Source organism: Apostichopus japonicus, chromosome 16 (genome assembly GCF_037975245.1).
Source record: "Apostichopus japonicus isolate 1M-3 chromosome 16, ASM3797524v1, whole genome shotgun sequence".
NCBI classification, from domain to species: Eukaryota; Metazoa; Echinodermata; class Holothuroidea; order Aspidochirotida; family Stichopodidae; genus Apostichopus; species Apostichopus japonicus.
The window spans coordinates 21,854,349-21,873,954 of NC_092576.1; the positions used below are offsets into that span (position 1 = coordinate 21,854,349).

Genomic DNA, 19,606 nt, shown 5'->3' on the forward strand with positions numbered 1-19,606 from the left:
ACCTATTTTGTATAATTTTTAATGTGCGCGTCAATACGGGTTGCCATCAGGATCATATCGATTACCGATGCTATGCAAAAGAAACTGCTTATTTGAGCATATTATATGGTGCGGAAAAACATTCTTCAAGCAAACAATTTTCTCGAAAATCTTGCAAAATTCGACCGTGAAAACAATGTTCAAACATACTAAAGTATGCCACCCTATGCATCCCGGACGGTGAAAAAGCTACTGTAGGCCTATATTCAGCGTTACAATGCTTATTAACCCTATCGTAACATTTGGGACGAATTGCTAGTGCAATTAGAGCCTAGGCTGATATTCTTGCATACAAGAAGTTCAGAACGAATGTTTTGTTCGAATAGAAAATATTTTGCGACCGCTGTTTTTTTTTAAAAGAAGGGGTTTGTATGAAGGAGTTTGGATGAGTAGGCCTACAGTGTGTTCATTAGGCCTATCGTACTAGTTTTGCGATTATGAAACTTGTATGTCGATTGACACTTAATTTTGGTGACAAACCGAACTTTTTGATCAGAATTTGCAATAAATCTAATGCACATTGCGTTGAATTGATGATTTCATCTACTGCGGGAAGAAGCCTACCCCAATTCTTTCAAATCACGATGAAACGATCGATCGTTCTGCAACGTGATTCACGCTATAACGATAACATTACAATAGTATAAAGTGCCAGTGAAATGATGAACACACTATCAGGATATTACGACCACGATGCGACGCACGATATCACGTTAGGTACTTGCTATAGGCGTAATGGAAACGATATCACGATAGACTCCTCGAGTCTCCTCATATTTTGTCACGATACACGATGCCACGGCCGATTTAATCTGGGCGGTACTGTACCAATTCCCTGTACAAAAGAATGAGTGTTTTATCTTTGCGTTGATAACTCTTTGATGCTATCATGCTGAGCTAATATTACCATTAGCATATTTGGATATTTTGTTATATAGCATGTTATCATATTTCAAGTACGGTACATCTAGTCCCTACGATTCTGTTACATTTTTGATCTCTGTCCAGTGTTCCCTTTTTTCTTCATCGTGATAATACACAGCCAGTGATATCTGCTGATACAGATGATGCTTTATTTTTAATGTATTCAGAGACTGCGGACGAGAACTAAAAAACAGCCTGGTCTTTTCGCCCAACCAGCCTGGTCATTTCATAACTATATATATATATATATATATATATATATATATATATAACCTATGTTAAGTTCATTAAAGTGTATTGTACCATTGCATGATATTGAGAGATAGTGTTTCATCTATGACATTTAAGCTCGAGGTTATAGTCTTATTGTTATATGAGGTGGAATATGTAATTTGGATTTATGTTGTGACTTTACCATAATACTATCATCCATGTTTAAAGATACTTTCAGTTGTGACATGAGAATGTGATTTTGATGTTCTTGTTGATGTTCCTATTTGATACTATTCATTTTGCGGGTATTCATTCTTAAACTGTATTTGTGTTACTTTTATTGATATTTCATAGATCAATGGTTATTGTCTAATAGGATGCTGTGTCAGATTGAGTATTTATGTCAAGTATTAATATCATATTACATTATAGTACCTGTTCTTTAGCCTATTCTCATGTATATTTATTTCACCTATTTCAGAAGCTGTTTTTCCTCCCTTACTAGATACAAAGAAGACGTTAACGTTAATACCAGAGTGTCGCCTTTATTATGGTAAATTATTATGGTTTATTCTGGTAAACCTAAGACATAATTTGATACTAACACATACTGACTCTAGGGATATTGTGTTTTAGCTGGACTGCATATGATGACACAAATTTAAAAAAAAAATATGTTTGTTAATATTTCAGGCAAAATGTTGAAGAATAACGTTTACACTGAATATTTCAAAATATTTTTTTTTAAATATGACTACCTTATTAATAAATCGGTTATCGACTGCACGGTTAAATACAAACAGTATCAGGTTTTGCTCAAAATCAATCAATTTTTCTACGACATTCTTTTCTAAAGTGTTTCTATTTCTCTCCGATCTGTCCTGACACATCAAAACTGAGGGAAGCATATTGCCCAAGAACTGTGTTTATTATTTTTACTATTTGTTGGAAATGTTGAGGAGTCACCTCACATCATCGTAGGTTCATCTTCATTTAATACCTACACCGTTGTTATCATGTCAGTTTTGTCTAAAGAGGCCCTCCTTGTAACTTGTGATGAGAGGGGGGGGGGGGGGATGGGGTGTTGAAGCCTGATATTTCTTTAAACAATATTCCAATTTTGTGTGAGTGAGTGTGTTGGCTTGTAATGCTCCATTACATCAGTCTAAGCCTGGTAATATTAAAATATATATTAGTTCTTTGATTAGCATTTTGTGACTGTGTGCTAGGAAGAAAGATTATTTACACCGTATCTTAACTTGACATTGAGAACAGTGATATTATCATTATCACAAGATATAACTTGTTACTGGTTTGTCTGTTCCCTGTTCTTTTCAAGTCGGTTATCAATCTTTCCTCCCAGATGAGAAACAAGGTATAATACTCTTTTGCCTTATTTCTTTGTTCCGCAGTAATAAACACCTCCTTGCCTGCCACTAAATTACCGTTACTAATTAACAGGAACATGAATCTGTGTCTCTCTTACCTCTTCTCCTGGTAGATAACCGTAATAGTCACAGGCCTGAAAGGAAGAAAAATAATATTTTCATGATAAGTTGAAACTGTGTTCAGGAAAATATAATAGGGCGAGGCAAAATATACATCAGTTTCAATTATATATCTTCACAAATATCAAAGTAACCTATTCCTGACAGGTAAACGCACATGTGCATTAAGCACACTAAAGTCAATATAGGAGACAGACTCGTCATTCCCTGTTAGATGAACAGACTTGATAATATGAATACCTGATATAATATATCAGCTTTATAGGAAGACAACATTAGGTTTAGACTCGTCATCTAACACTGAGTGACGTCATTAAACAATGAGTGACGTCATAATGGTGAACTTCTCACTGAGATGATTGGATGGATGCCAAGGACGACAGAAAAGATGACGAGAAGGAAAAGAGGGCAGTATTCAAAGATAGAACTGTTTATACAATCCTTGTGGATGAATCGATGGAATGTACAAACAATGGAAACTTTTCAAATATCCCATGAATAGTAAATTGGTTACTCCCACCCATACCCCCTTACCCCAACGCCCAACTCCATCTTATATGATATGTTGATATCGTTTAGCTAACCCTTAACGATATCCATGAAGCTTGGGAGATGCAGTTGGTAGAAAAAATCTCAAAATGGAGTAACAAGGAAAGAAAACGAAAATTAAAGTAAACAAGTGCAGATATATTATTGTTGACAAATTTCATGAAATATCATAAAATTGTATTATCTCCTCAATAGTGTATTTCTTCTAAATTTACCATGTCAGGCGCGTATATGTATTAGAAGTCTACACAATTATTTCATGAATAAATATTTCTATCCTTGCTTTGATCCTATAGTCAATTGAAACATTGTGTCACGAGCGACTGTATTCAGAGTACGTGTATTCAGTATATGCTGGTCAGGGTGATAAGTAGGTCACTCGTCGTGACTGACAACTTGTGCGTTTTTTCTGGAAGCGACGAGAAATGATGGCGCTATTCGGTATTAGCGAGTACAAAATTCCAGAACATACGGGAATTAATTTTTAGCAGGTGACCGGATATCGTCGACCAACGAACAATGCACTATCAGTCGTATCTTCAAGACATGGATGATTCTCGATGTTTTTCCGTCAGGATTCCTGGAAAAGAACTTTCGGGAGATTAAACCCGGCTATAGAAGAAGAGATATTTTTGGTGAGGAGGAGTTTAGTTTTCCGATCTGTTGTGAGAAGAAATTCATCTGAGATAAAAGATTAATTATCGAGGGGACGGACGGAGGAACCGGTGGACTGTTTGTTTATTAGATTGGTGCGTCGTTTAACCGGGACAGGCATGACTTCGGCAGAGTTTTTCGGAGTTCACCCAGGAGGAAGCCATCCTTGGGATACAAACGTTGAGTCGAATTGGACCAGCGGGGAACGGTTTTGCTCCTGACCAAGTCACGGGATACCAGCCTACGAGGGAGAATCCTGATATCGTTGTTTGTGACGCAAGGAGGTCAGAACAGCTACGAAAGGAACTGAGAGCCGGCACGCGCCGCGTAAGATAAGTTAAGTAATCTTTTAAAAATTTAACGGCCGTATAATATTGTAAAATCTGTGTGTAATATTCCAAATTTCTAGTACCAATAATCCTTGTACAAATCAGTAGAGATCGTATCATTGTAAATATATCGTTTTTGTTAACTTTCAGAAACCTCTCAGTCTTTTGGTCCTTTGAGTTTACTTCCCTGAATCTATCTAAAATTTTATTTTTATCGGCTTTGAAGGCCAAAGGAAAAACCCGGGGTCGCAACAGAGGGGGCGCTAGAAGGTGCCATTTTGTTTTATCCCACGGAAGTTGTGACACATTGCAATATGAACACAGTACGCATTGCAAGTATTTCTTCAATACAAAATACGTACGATATTTTCCCAATACATGGCCTTAAATTGAAATGAGTTTGTTAAAATACAATACATTATACACTACATGAGACTATTATATGTAGTTTGCATGTCACTAGACATTCTTAAACAGATGCATTTTTAAGTTGTATCGTTTCCCTATTTTTTGTTACCCTGGGCATTTGTCGGTTGCGACCTCAGCTCGAGGTTTGTAGCAAGCTAATTCACTTGCACCAAAAGTCTGGAAGTTTCTTTGTAACGGGTTGCCAGTTAGCTAAATAGTTTCAGGGACTCTAACTTACTTTAGAAGGACTTGTCCTGGGATCTCCGCAACGTGTGAAACTTTACTCGCAGCTCACATTAAATGTTTTAGTCATTTAGCTATTCTAGTACATGTTTACCGCATAGAACTTTGGCGCTTTTATCTTTATTTGTTCGGGCATTGCCCTGCGTGCGTTGACTACTGCTCTGCGAAATCTTTTTACTAGACTCGGTTATTTAATCTTTCACCTTCGGTCCATGCAGCTCTGTGGGTTATTCAGTTGATTATATTAATGTAGCCTACCTAGCACAACAGCTGTTCGTAAGTTAATAAGCCTAGGCGTCCTACCAATACCAACCAGTACTACTACTACTGACATTTTATTCAACACTACTGATCGGAACTTTCCACTACGGCTTGGCGTAATATTCTAACGCCACCGATCGGAACTGAAATTGGTCAGCAGTGTTTTCATTACCTTTTCGTATTGGACAGCTTACTTTTTCTTATTGGAGGACTCTTTACTGCTAGTACTAATACTAAATGAAATAAAACTGTTAGCAAACTGCTTATCCACTAGAGAGCCTGTGTAATAGAATGTGTAAAAGTAAGTTGGCCTGACGTTTCGATCCTAGCAGGATCTTCTTCAGAGGCTAAATGACAAGTTACAGTTCTTGGACAAGCATTACCTTCAAAGACACGGGACTGCCATGGGAACCAGGATGGCTCCTTCCTTTGCATGTCTGTTTATGTCTAGCCTTGAAGAATGCATGCTCAGTACGGCTCCCTGCCGTCCCCTTATCTGGTGGCGCTACATTGATGACATCTTCTTCATTTGGACCAGTGATGAGGATAGCCTGCTCACCTTCATCAATCACATCAATTCTTTCCACAGCACCATCAAATTCACCTCTGATTACTCTCACCAACAGGTTAACTTTCTCGATGTGACTGTTCGCAAGGAACACGGTTCTCTCTCTACAGACTTATACACCAAGCCCACAGACACACACCAGTATCTCCATTCTTCAAGCTGCCATCCCCGTCACTGCAAGTCTGGAATTGCCTACAGTCAAGCACTTCGTCTTCGTCGCATTTGCTCTAACAATTCCTCTTTCATTCGCCATACAGATGCTTTGGAAAAACACCTTATTGCCAGGGGCCATAGTGCCAGAAGGGTGCGTGAAGCCATTCAGAGAGTCCGCTCCCTTTCCAGATCATCTACTTTGGCAGTGAAGGACAAAAAGGGACGAGATTGCGACAACAAGCTGCCCCTGGTTGTTACTTTCCACCCAAATCTTCCTCCCCTTCAGAAAATCACCTCTAACAACCACAACATTCTCCTCACTTCAGATAGACTCCAACGAGCCGTCCCTGAAAAACCCATCATCGCCTACAGACGACCACGCAACCTACGAGACCTTCTTGTACGTGCTGCTGTCCCACCTCTAACTTCTAACCCCACACCCATTCAGCATGGTACCTTCAAATGTGATCGCACTTCGAGATGCATCGTCTGCAGCCACCACATTGTTGAATCCAATTCCATCACCAGCCACAGCATGCAACTCACACACAAGACTAAGGGTCACATCACTTGCACTACCACCAATGTCATCTATCTGATCTCTTGTAGAGTTTGCGGCATCCAGTATGTTGGCGAAACCAAAACCGCCCTCAAGAAGCGATTCTATGGTCACAGATCCACAGTCAACACCATGAAGACTGAGACCCCAGTGGGAGAACATTTTAACCTTCCCAACCATACCATTAACGACATGTCCCTACAGGGGATTGAATCCTTAGGTAGCCGTCCTGACCTAGTACGAATCAGCAGAGAGAGGCTCTGGATGCAACGCCTTCGTACCATTCAACCTTATGGGCTGAACATTCAGGAAGGACATGACTAACTTTCCTCTGTCCCCTACTCCTTCTCCCCTTTCTCCCTCCCGCCCCCCTTTCACTCTTCCTCTCACAGCTCTCTTCCCCTCCATTTTTCTTCACACCTTTCTGTCTTTGTCCCTCTCTAGTTTATTCCTTACCCTGTGCCTTTAATCCTCTCTTTGTCCCTCCACAGTTTATCTCCTTCCTCTCCTCTTCTCCTGTTGCTTTCTACTTATAATCCCCTTTCATCCATCTCATTGTGTTCACCGTGCTCATTAACCTGTCTGTATTCTGTGGTGTTTTTGTCCCCTCTGTAACTTGTCATTTAGCCACAGTACTAATACTATTATGATTACCGACCTGTAGTGTAACACAAGGCGAACATATCAAGAATGCAAGATCAGAGGTGAGTGTATTGATTTCGTAATACTACCTCTGATTGAGAAAACATCAGCTCTAAAGGTCAATATATAACCTGAGATGCAAATTAGGGGAGTGGCCAATACATGTCGTATATTTACAGAGTAAAGTCATATTACTCCTTGTTCCTGCAACACAGAAGGGGGTACTTTGCCTATCCAAATATCAGTTTTGTAAAGTATTACATCGTGTTCAGATAGTATAGCGTTTCATCCAGGGGTTACTTTATGGTCCCAATTTAGAATGTGTGGTGTTTTGGCATATTGGTCGTATATTTATGGACGTTTAATTTGGCAACGTGTTAATGCACGTTGCGGAACCGGGAGCTAATCCAGGCATTATCCTGTATTGTTGAGGTCTTATTATGAGCCCAATAATTACATAATTTTAATTCCCGGAAGTGATTTATGCATATAAGTTTTGAATATCTAGCCATAATGAGATGTTATGGCTAGATATATGTAAATTGGCATACTTAATGTACATCGAGATGGTGACGTAAAAAGTGTAATATGCTAAGTACATCTCCTTAAGTGAAGACAATTTGATTAAGATATTTGTTAATCTCATTGATTTCATTATTCCTTTTCTAAAAGACTTACAGCTTATTTTCTTTTCAGAAGAATACTACAATTTTTTTAGTTATATGTAATGTTATGTTTGAGACGTTAAATTAAGCAATGTCACAGTTATGGTAATTATGTTGTCTCAAAGTCATAGATGTTATGTTTGTAGTAAATGTAAAACAACTTTGTGCTCAGTTTTGATTTATCATACCGATGCTCTTGAATTATTAACAGACTTTTATCCAGTGCATGTCATGTTAGTAAAAATATATATATTTATGTTTACATACTGGTGTATATTTTAAAGTTTCTACGTTTGTAATAAACGTGGGTACACCAAAAATTAAGATTTTATCTTTGTTTCTGTATTATTTGGCACACTCAGATCTCCAAAACATCTGCGACAATAACAATAAGGAATGATGAGGATGGAAGGCCCGAACGTTGCAATTCTAAATGACGTTCCATGTGAGGTTATCAATTTCAACTACGATAGCCCGCATCAACTTTCTTTTACGATCATTTGTCATCTTGGGTGTTCTGCGAGCTCTTAATTTAACAACACTTCCAAGATAGACATGAAACTTGAAACATGTGTGATGATTAAAGAATCTTGAAGGAACCTTTTATGAATTTCAACGCTCTTCGTTATCATTTACAGCAATACGGAAGTAGCTATAAAGGTGCAGAATACGGGGGCAGTAGACAGGGCAGCTATACGTGGGCAGAAATACTGTAACGTGGGCAGAAATACTGTACGTGGGCAGAAATACTGTACGTGGGCAGATATACGGGAGGGCTATACAGGGGCAGCTACACAGGGCAGATATAAAGGGGCATTAATTCGGGGGTAGCTATTCGGGGCATATATACAGAAGGCAGCTATACAGGGGCAGCTGTAGGGTTAGCTATACCAAGGCAGCTACAACAATGTACAGGGTCGGTTAAGAATATTGTTTTACGTCTGTTACATCTGTTGTATGTGTGATATGGCTAATATTTCACTGAAATTAAATGAACATAATAACACCTGATATGTTCATGACACTCTATACGGTCTTTGGAAACCAAACTTGAAGATCAATATATGTACATTCACAACCCACAAAAATAGAAACACAGCATATACATCAAAATATTGCACAATATGTAACAAACCTGCAGTTTAAAGGTATGTATGCTAACTATATAGGCCTATATTTACAATAGGGATTCGGGTGTATCAGTATAAGATTAGTGTTGTTAGCGCTGGATGATATTCAGGAAAACAACGCTCCCGCCCATAACTCTATATTTTGTATTGTTATAATATGCACTTGGGGAGAATTGTTTGAATTTTAAGTAGTTGTTTGAGTTATGAGAGAAACACTGGGCTACTCTCAGGGTCAAAAAGGAAGGAAATTGGACCGACGTTCTGCAGTAGAAGTAAGAGGAAGGGATCTGGAAGTCATGTTGTATTAAACATTTTATATTTTATGCAGGCTACACCCCCTATCTTGATATTAATAATGAATGTGAATGAACAAAACAGAGGGCGTACTTTGATATCAGCAGTAGCTGCCATAAAGGTGAATTATCTCTTACCTGCCATCGACCGGTCTGTAAATTCAGACGACGAGAAGATGATGAATAGATACCCTCATTCCAAACTGTAAGAATAAAATGAAAGAGACTAATGACAGTATCAGTGCTTACTTAATTTTTATTGGTCTGTATTGAAACCGTAAACATTGTATTCACCGGTTTATGTTTTCCCTCGATGATAACTTCACATCAGCTGAGTAATCAATCTAGTTGATTCCTTAAAAATGATCTTATCAGTTTACCATCATTATCATCTCAGTAATATAGCTGATTAGTTTATAATCCTTATATCTCAGTAAGATTACCGATCGGTTTACCATCATTATCATCTCAGTAATATAGCTGATTAGTTTATAATCCTTATATCTCAGTAAGATTACCGATCGGTTTACCATCATTATCATCTCAGTAATATAGCTGATCAGTTTATAATCCTTATATCTCAGTAAGATTACCGATCGGTTTACCATCATTATCATCTCAGTAATATAGCTGATTAGTTTATAATCCTTATATCTGAGAAAGATTACCGATCGGTTTACTATCATTATCATCTCAGTAATATAGCTGATCAGTTTATAATCCTTATATCTCAGTAAAATTACCGATCAGTTTACTATCATTATTATCTCAGTAATATAGCTAATCAGTTTATAATCCTTATATCTGAGTAAGATTACCCATCGGTTTACCATCATTATCATCTCAGTAATATAGCTGATCAGTTTATAATCCTTATATCTGAGTAAGATTACCGACCGGTTTACCATCATTATCATCTCAGTAATATAGCTGATCAGTTTATAATTCTTATATCTGAGTAAGTTTACCGATCGGTTTACCATCATTATCATCTCAGTAATATAGCTGATCAGTTTATAATCCTTATATCTGAGAAAGATTACCGATCAGTTTACCATCATTATCATCTCAGTAATATAGCTGATCAGTTTATAATTCTTATATCTCAGTAAGATTACCGATCAGTTTACCATCATTATCATCTCAGTAATATAGCTGATCAGTTTATAATCCTTATATCTGAGAAAGATTACCAATATAATATAACAGGTCTGTTGTACACTCATCCTACATACAACATGTGAAACAACTCAAATAGGAAGGAATGGTGGACTACGTTAGGAAACCAAATCATGATAGTCGAGTATTCGATGCTCAGATAATAATTCATGAGACGATGAACTGATCAGAGAACACTCAACATCAGTGACGTCATCAAAGATCATGAAATCTACGATGATAATAGAAAAGAAAACTAGAAGTATTTGTCATTACTTTAATATAGAGTAAAATTATGGAGCTACAAGACTAGACAAATCATCGTCATAATCATGTGATCACATTTCCGATGTCGTAAGAGTATGTCAGTATTTATATGTGTTGTTTCCAGCCACTTTCTTAGGTATGTTTGTTTTTAACTGTATGAAGACTAAAGACATCAATCTCTTTACAAAAATATTGTGGAGGAGGAAGGTATCTATATTCTATTCAAACATGGTGTTATTATTACTCGACAAACACAATGATAACATTTCCTAAGAAATTTTAAGAAACCTACGTTAAATAAAGGTAAAATATAGGTTGTTAAATTCACATATATTTCTTATGCTTTCCCTAATATTATTTCCCAATTTTTATTTATACTAATATTTTTTGCAAGGCAAATCATTCATGGAAGTTAATGTTTGCCAATACCTTCATATTGTACTTTTTTCAAGCGTCGACCAAGAGGGTGGTGGGGATCCCCCTACCACCACCATCACGCATTTCAAACTTACATAGCAGTTCAAAGTTGTTATATCACAATGTTGCGTTTAGCCTTACATATTAGACATAATATAAGTCAACTATGCCTCAGAAGGTATCATTTGAAGTCTTAAGTTTCCTTTTTTCTGGAAAAGGACTACAGACCCACTCCCCCCCCCCCACCCCCTACACTTTTCATGCTGGTTTTACCAACCTTCTGTACCAAACATAACGAATGTTTATTCTTTGCGTTGATAACATCTTTGATGTGGTAAAGTCTTTGATGTTATCATACTGAGCTAATATTACCCATAGGGTACTTGAAGTACTGTACATGTAGTCCCTACGGTTCTGTTACATTTTTGGTCTCTGTATAGTGTTCGCTTATTTTTTTTTTCCGTCATTATACACGGCCAGTGATATCCGCTGATACAGATGTTGCTTTTATTTTCAATGTATTCAGAGACTGCAGTTTATAAAGGGATCACAGACGAGAACTAAAATAATACAGTAGGCCTATACCTTTCTCCGAGATTTATATATCACTAATCCTGAGTTATACCAGTCTCCTTGCTGTAGTACTCATAATTTACATCACTATCGTTGTGTAAGTAAATATAATTAGGAATGTGTCAGGTATTGTGTTGATCTCACAACATTCAACTTAGAAATGCGTCTCACAAATTTCAGATAAACAAAGTACAAAATACTTTAGGACATTTAATGTAATATATAGCATGCTTAACGTGGGAGCCAATACGCCTTCACTCACCCAATGACTTCGATAAACATTAAGTTCATTGCTATGTTAGATTTTGCGGCTTTATTCTGTAATTCAGATTGATAGAATAGTTTAAGCGTAGATGTGGATATGTTTTATGTGTGGGTGGGTGTTTGTGTTGGGGGGGGGGTTGGCAGACTCCCAGGGGTATTAAAACTTTCATTGGAAGGGGAAAGCACAACAAAACCTTACACGATCATTGTCGCAGTGTAATTTAGTTGCCCAAAGTGTATGATACAATTACATTTGGGAAAGAGAGTTAAAGCATAGATTGATGTGATGGCTACTCACAAAACTTTATGATAGGGCAGTGATTGTGAAAGAGCGAAATCAAAGGAATATGTTGTTAAGTGTACAGTGTTGTTAGGTATATATTATTCGGTTCGTTGTTACCATCACAAGATTCTGTTTGGGTGTCTTCTACCTACAAATGGGCAGAAATGTGCTGTTGATTCATTACTCTCTTGTATGTGAATCAACAACAAACAACAAGTCAACAGACCTTCACATAGTTGGTTAAGCCTTTAAATAAATGTGCGAAATTTGAAATGTGTCCATTATGACGCCATCGTGACAATACCTTTCACATTTCTTGACTTCAAGGATGATGGAATGGATCCAACCGGAATAGTGTCTGGCAGATCGTGAAACCAAAACCTATGGAGAGAAGTAGAATAATCATCGTGTAAGACGTAGAAGAATGTCCTCCTAGTAAGGTTTAATGTTTACCAAATCAATAAAAATAAGCAAAGTTAACAACAAATAACAAGGAAATAATCACACCTGATTGATCATTATGAGCCTTGTGTTTCAACGTTTGCACAAAAAATAAATTAGAATGGGTATATTAATGTAGATAATAATGATGGTAGTTGGAACTGCTGTATGCAAATATATGTGGTTGATAGTAGTTGTGAAATGTATAGCCGTCCACATTATCAGAATTAGCTAATTGTGCGTATGTTTTACGCTAAGTTGTTCAGACATGTATAAATACAACAGTGTACACAACAAACGGAGTAATACAGGTTCCTTGTAACAACCGCATGCCCTTTCCGCTAGGATCACATGATCGTGTGCTATTTTCGATAAATGTATTGATTTTATATGTTCGTCTTCGTGACTCCTTCTCACTTTAAATGAGATTGGTCAAGTTCACTGTTAAAATATGAAATTTAGAAATAATGAATCTTAAAGCTGAAATATTGTTTCTTAAACTTAAAACTTAACAAGAGCCCAAGGGCACTGTGGTTCCTTGCATAGGGGTATATAACAACAGACATAATATTATCATAGTAAGATTGGGCTCAAATAGTCCAAGTAATTGTGGTCCTACATGTACTAATAAAGTAACCAACACTATAGCCAACACTTTTGTGATCACAAATTGTGATCAGATTTTTGAAGGCACTTTTGAGATCTGAATATGGCGTAGAAAATGTAAGAAATATAAGGTCACCTACAAGCAGGTCAACAGATATTGGCGACCTCAGATCACCAGATCCCAATATATAAACGGTGTCACACTTTGGCACTGGGAGTTATTACATTAAATGTCTGAAAATTAACTTTGATATTGTATAACTTCACACACAAAGGTCACCTGGGGTCAACCCATTGACATTTTTGATCGGAAGGTACCTTTGATATCCAAATCTAGCATCAAAACGAAACATTTTCTTGTTTGCCCGTTTTCTCCCAAAATAAGCACATTTTTTCTAATGTGACCTTTGACCTTTTGACCTTGGTTTTAGATGTAGTTTAATCTCCTGATTCCAAAAATCAACACTACAAGTCTGTACAGCCATCCTAACTCCGACCGAAAACTTTGACCCCATATAACTTCACACACAAAGGTCACACGGGGTCAACCTATTGACATTTATGATCAGAAGGAACCTTTGACATTTGAAAATAGCATCAAAACTGTAAAAATTCCCAAAACACTTAAAGGTCACCAGAGGTAAAATTGAGGTCAAGGGTAACCCAGATGCGGGTCGACAATTGGATTACATTGAAGCAATTCCCAACCCTAACAGACATTTCGTTCTCAAGTTATCGCAAAAATACTTGTTTTTTAGCATTAATTGACCTTAATTATGTTGGATAACATGAACATTAAGTTTCAAAATGTTCCCCTAACCAGTTCACAACTTGTCCCAAAATATCTACCTTGTCGCACATTGGCACTGGGAGTTATTGCAATTTTAATATTTTGGGTGTTTGGACTCTAACTGACCTTTGGTGACCTTCACATACACCAAAAACAATAGGGCACACGTTCATACTATGGCAAATCTATATACCAAGTTTCAGTTAAGTCCAACTTTCCCTTGTTGAGTTACGGCGTACCCAAGCAAGTGTCACAGACGCACACACACACACGCATACACGCACACACACGCCAACCTGAATACATAGGTTCCTTTGCTTTTAGCAAGGAACCAAAAACAGGGAAACGTCGGCAAAAGTTCCCTACAAACAAGTTTTGGAGCATGTGCAAAAAAGGCTTGCACAACTGTGTTTCAGCCTGATTTGGACATAAATCGGTGAAAAAGTCATAGAATGAGATACAATTCTGGAATAAAAAATAGTAACTATTGTTGGCCTATATGATATATGCTTGCTCTGGAAGTTCCAGAGAAAAAGAATTTTGTATGAAGACGCTGAAACTTTTTTAAGAGAAGAGAGAGTCCCACTTACTGTTACAATATCTCTATACATGTAATGTATTGAGATAACATGGAGGTGTATAAGTTAATGGGCGGGTTGGGTGTAATTAAACAACATTATTTATTTAGAACAATGCAGGGATTTTATGATGGACTCAAGTATGAAGTAATATTAAGTAAGATTATAAACATTAAACAACAGGATTTTTTAATAAAGTTTTTTGGTATGAATTTATAATTTTATAAAAAAGATGATATTCATGATGTCCCAGCTTTGTTTTCTTATTCTTTAAAATATTGAGTGAAATAATTTATAAATTTAACTGATATGGTATTACGTTACATTTCAAAATATACAGAAGATGTTGATGTATTTCTGAGTTGATTAAATTCAAGGGATGCAGATTTGCCTTAAATTATTTTTATTGTAAATAAAAAACAATACAATTATTCTTAATAAATAAGTTACAATTACTTTATTTTATTTACGTTTTAATATTAATTTATTAACTTAATTTGATTGAGTATTTTTGAAACTGCGACAACTAAAACCATTTACTTGGTTGCTTGTTTGGTATACGTTTTAGTTTTCTTAGAGTAGTATAATTTATTTGTTGGGTTTTGAACAATAAATTTATATGTTTTTGCTATTTTTTATATTCATTATTAAACACATATTTTGGAGGTTTTAATTTCAAAGGTAACATTTAGTACGTATTAAACTCAATACACTCTATTTTAGAATATTCATTATACTCACTAGAATTTAAAAATCCAAGTACCTTGTTTATATAACTCTTATTTTATCTTAATAAACATTACTGTCATTATAAAGCAATTTCTGATTTAAACTGTAACAACAATCCAAACAAAGAACAATTAAACAACCCACAACCCACCCCTTCAACCCTCTCTACCAACCCCTCTCTAAAATAATAACCTATTAATCCATTATATTTTGTTTTATTTATATTAACACCCAACAGAATTCTTTTAATGATGGCCTAATTTATTCAAATAAATCCAGTTAAACTAATTAAATCCAATCCTTGACATTAAAATACAGCAGAGCTTACATTAAATATTGTTAGTTTAATATTGATAACTATTATTAATTACATTAATTCTCTATTTAGCTGTTATGATGATTCTAACATCTACACCGGAATACTTACCTCAGCTCCTTCAAGCTTGTACACTGTGAGGAGTAAGACAAGATGGCCGCCAAATTTTTGTTAGTTAGTTTCCTGTAGTAGTCATAGATCTCCAGCTTCTGAAGAGAACTCAAGATAGAGAGAGAGAGACCAGACTGAAGGATAAGGTTCAGACCAGACTCATCAACTCTAGGAGAGCATCGGTCTAAATACACACAGGAGATAGGAATCTAGAATGAAAGAATAGAGTTACTGATAGTAGAGCAGATAGAGATAAATATATTGAATTCGGTTAGTATGAGAATAATTATTATGATATTATAAATAATAAAATATAACGACATAAAAATAAAGGAAAGTAAAGCGATAAACAAGGACAATTATGTTGTGTTAGCTGTAAAAAGTAATATATTTATGGAATGGAAATAAGGTTTTTTTTTTAGGGGGAATCAAATAGACAGAAATAAATGGTTTAGATTGGAGAAAATAGATCGGTTATGTAGGATTCAAGGAATATTTGTTATTGTTTAACGATAAAATGATTAATTAAAGGCTAGTAGCTTGTAAGGTTTAATAAAATAAGAATGCAATTAAGGATACAAATGAATAGAGTGAAGCAATTTTAATTAATTAATTAATTAATTAATTAATAGGAAACACAGCTCAAAGATGGGATGAGAAGGTTACAAAGATCGGGTAAACAAGAATTGAAATTATTGTATTTATTGAAGAAAAATATTAATCACATTTATTTCATTGTGTTTTTAATTACTCAAATCGGCTTGTTCAAGCATTTTCATACATATGAACTACGTGATTTTCGCAATTTTTGAGTCGTAAATTTGAGTAGAGAACACAAAATTCACAACCTTTTTGACTTGAGTTTTTACAAAAAGGGTCAATACACTCCTGAAAAATGGTATTTAAAGAAAAATTGAAATTTACCCACAGGCCCAAATTGGACCCCCAATTAGGGCCAGAAGTGTGATTACTTAAGTTTGAGGGCGCTGTTCGTAAAACATACGACCCGCATGACTTTTTTTTCACACTTTTCCCGTACAACTACCACTGGAAAAGGATCCTATGCAAATTAAAACTCAAACATGCCTCTGCTTGTGAATTTAGAGCACACTCAAAGTAGGGCCAGAATAGGCCCCTATCTCATTTTCTGCCATTTTAATTACTTGTTACGAAAAATTGAGACCGTAAATTTTCCTCAAAATTAGCTAAATTCGAAGACTGGTCACGTCTTCCACAATATCTGCAATATCAGACATAAAATACTTTACATTTATGCAAAAGATGCCTCCAAACTTGACACAAATTTAGGGCTCTGCAATTGGTTGCTAGGCGTGGCCGTATCCTAGCAACCAAAAAGTTTTCAGAAGTTTTTTTGCCCAATTTCATCCTTTAAGACATATAGCAAGACACTATATCAATTTCAGGAGATTCTGAGAGGGTTGACGTGGATGCTACTGTTGATTTGGCATGTATTGACCCATAAGCTTTGAAGCAAACTCAGTGATCTGACTGTATTTTATTGTAACTTAAATTCCTTGTTATGTTAGATATGCTTTAACTGGAGCATTTGTGATAATCAGTCAAGAACTCGATCAGGCTAATATTTTTTTTTTATTAATGATTTAGAATTTCCAAGAATGTCTCCTTTTAGACCGGGAGCCCAGAGGGTTTGGTTAGCGGGGAAGGTAACCAATTGCCTTGTACATCACAACGTTCACAGTGCATTCCTGTATATGAAACCAGACGACTGGCAAACCGACTGTGGTGGGTGTGGCTGGGAGAGCAATTTTAAAGTCACCTAAAAGCTAACCTAGATCAGCTTTCATGGTAACCACATCAAAGTAAGTACAATGTGTCAGGTATGGCCCCAAGAGCAACAAATGGCCATTGCCAGTAATTATTGGTGGTGGGGTACCCCTGTCAGTCATCAATAATTGACCCCTCACGGCTGACCTAGGTCAGCTCATGAGGTAACCACTTGAAACCTACTGGAAAATGATGGTTAGGACTTCAGATAAAAGGGATGGGCATTGCCAGTTATTTATATTGGTGGTGGGGTACCCCTGCCAGTAGACCCCCGAAATGCCTATCTCCCTCCTTGACCTAGGTGAGCTCATGATGTAATCAGTTGAAACCTACTTGAAAATTATAGGTATCACTTCATATGTAAGGAATGGCCATTTCCAGTAATTTATATTAGTGGGGTACCCCTGCCAGTAGACCCCCAAAATGCCTTAAAATCCAGTCAACAGGTCAATTGTAACAAACAACTGAATGAAACAAGCAACATCTGCAACCTCCACCAATATAACACTAAACCATTCATTGTCAGTGATAGATGTACACAGGTATTCAATAGCATGAGTCACCGATATCAAATACAGGTGTTTCTTACATCGGTCTACACATTTTGGCGCCAATAAAAGAAAATCATCATTGTTGGAGAGACTCAATGTTGTGCATACCCGGTGAAAACAGACAGTTTAAAAGATGATTTGGGTACATGGTAAGAAAAGAGTCGAAGCTCCCAAGAAATTTATTAACCCGATGTTTGAAAACTAATTTCCGTGGTTGTTTCTTGTGAACCTTTTTCTGAATTTCATGTTGATGCCAAGTGAGAAATAAATGATGAGATTATACATTTTTGCTATCTTGCAAGCCTGAAACTAAAACTGAATTAGAACACATGCGGTGCAGAAAATAGAAACTTCAATTAAATTACTAGTTTGCAGCAAGAACAAGTACAGTAAATACAATCGATTACTAAAAGAAAATGAATAATAGGAATAATAACAAGAATCATAATAATTCTCTATTTTAGCCTTGAGCAGCTGGGATGGTGTTTGTAGCTGTATTTCTTACACATGGGTCATTCCATATCAAATCACCAAATTTTGGGGAATGTTGTAGTTCAACATCTTTGAAAAATTCCCAAATTTATTGTATGATTAGACCACCATAAAATAAGCATATTCTGAAAATGTCAGTTGCATTGCTTTACAATTGGCCGATTTATCACACTTTGAAATTCCGCAATTTGTCGCCACCATGGCATTTTGGCATTTTCTTGACATTTGAGGTCTCATTTCTCAGCAATTAAACATCCCTTTTTATTACAGATGCCTATAGAGTCTATGCCATAGAACAGGAAAATAAAAAATTAGGCTACAAAAATATTGTCTAGTGGAGTTAGGTCAGCTTAAAAGTGTCAAAATATTCGATTTTTGTACTCTTCACTAAAAAATATGCTATTTTTAGTGATGAATTGCTCCTAAACCATTGCTTCAGGGTACTCGATTCTTTCAGAGGTTATTATGTCTAGTATAAACATTACAAAATCATGATTACAATGCTTTCCTATAATATGTTTGCAAGTTGTGCAACTCTAAAGTTGCTATTTCATGCTGCTATTCAGTATGAGGTAGGGGTTTTGATGCCATTTTTTACCAAAGTCACCATGTTAGAGCTGTCAGGGTTTTATACTTTAATTATTAGTATAAAGTTCTTACACCTTAACATATTTCAGGGTTCTAGCTGTTTTCAATATTAATTTATGAAGATGTTAAGATTTTTTTCAACATGCCGCGTTTTGAGTTATTGGCTGTCAAGGACGACCTCTTTTGTACATCAGAGCAACTGATAATTTTTTCTGGAAGAGATATAGTATCACCCTGTTTGTACAAAAAATTTCAGGAGGGTGTTTTGCCTTATTTTGAAATGAAAAGTCCTCAAAGTTTGGGATTTTTACAAAAAACGTTTTAGCCTGTTTTGATGTTCCATGTGTTTCGAGTCTGGGTATTGTACTGTACTTCAAGGTCATTCAATTCAATATGGTGCAGTTTTTAATTTCATATAAAAAAAATACTCTTTAATTATAATTCATTTATTTGTTTGCCACAAAGTACAAAGTGGAGGAAGTCTTCCATAAAGCTTAA

The 19,606-nt window shown here is 36.1% G+C and overlaps 2 protein-coding genes across 14 annotated transcripts in view; one reads left to right on the forward strand and one right to left on the reverse strand.

Moving 5' to 3' along the window:
• The window catches only part of LOC139982813 (uncharacterized), an 890,000-nt gene that overhangs the window by 116,588 nt on the left and 753,806 nt on the right, over positions 1 to 19,606 (reverse strand). The window contains exons 66-69 of the mRNA XM_071995913.1: positions 15,672 to 15,880; positions 12,405 to 12,481; positions 9,277 to 9,341; positions 2,663 to 2,698 (exon numbers count right to left, since the gene is read on the reverse strand). Of these exons, the coding sequence (XP_071852014.1) occupies positions 2,663 to 2,698; positions 9,277 to 9,341; positions 12,405 to 12,481; positions 15,672 to 15,880 (387 nt within the window). The remainder of the gene's footprint in view (positions 1 to 2,662; positions 2,699 to 9,276; positions 9,342 to 12,404; positions 12,482 to 15,671; positions 15,881 to 19,606) is intronic.
• LOC139982817 (uncharacterized) overlaps positions 1 to 19,606 on the forward strand; it is a 167,623-nt gene that overhangs the window by 18,910 nt on the left and 129,107 nt on the right. For 3 of the 13 annotated variants that reach the window (XM_071995922.1, XM_071995921.1, XM_071995925.1), the window contains 2 exons: positions 1,658 to 1,729; positions 3,530 to 8,039. The exons of 3 other annotated variants lie outside the window; for them this stretch is intronic. In XM_071995922.1, the coding sequence (XP_071852023.1) occupies positions 5,533 to 6,732 (1,200 nt within the window). In that variant the 5' untranslated portion in view covers positions 1,658 to 1,729; positions 3,530 to 5,532 and the 3' untranslated portion in view covers positions 6,733 to 8,039. 7 more of the 13 variants (XM_071995923.1, XM_071995924.1, XM_071995926.1 and 4 more) reach the window with 3 other exon arrangements.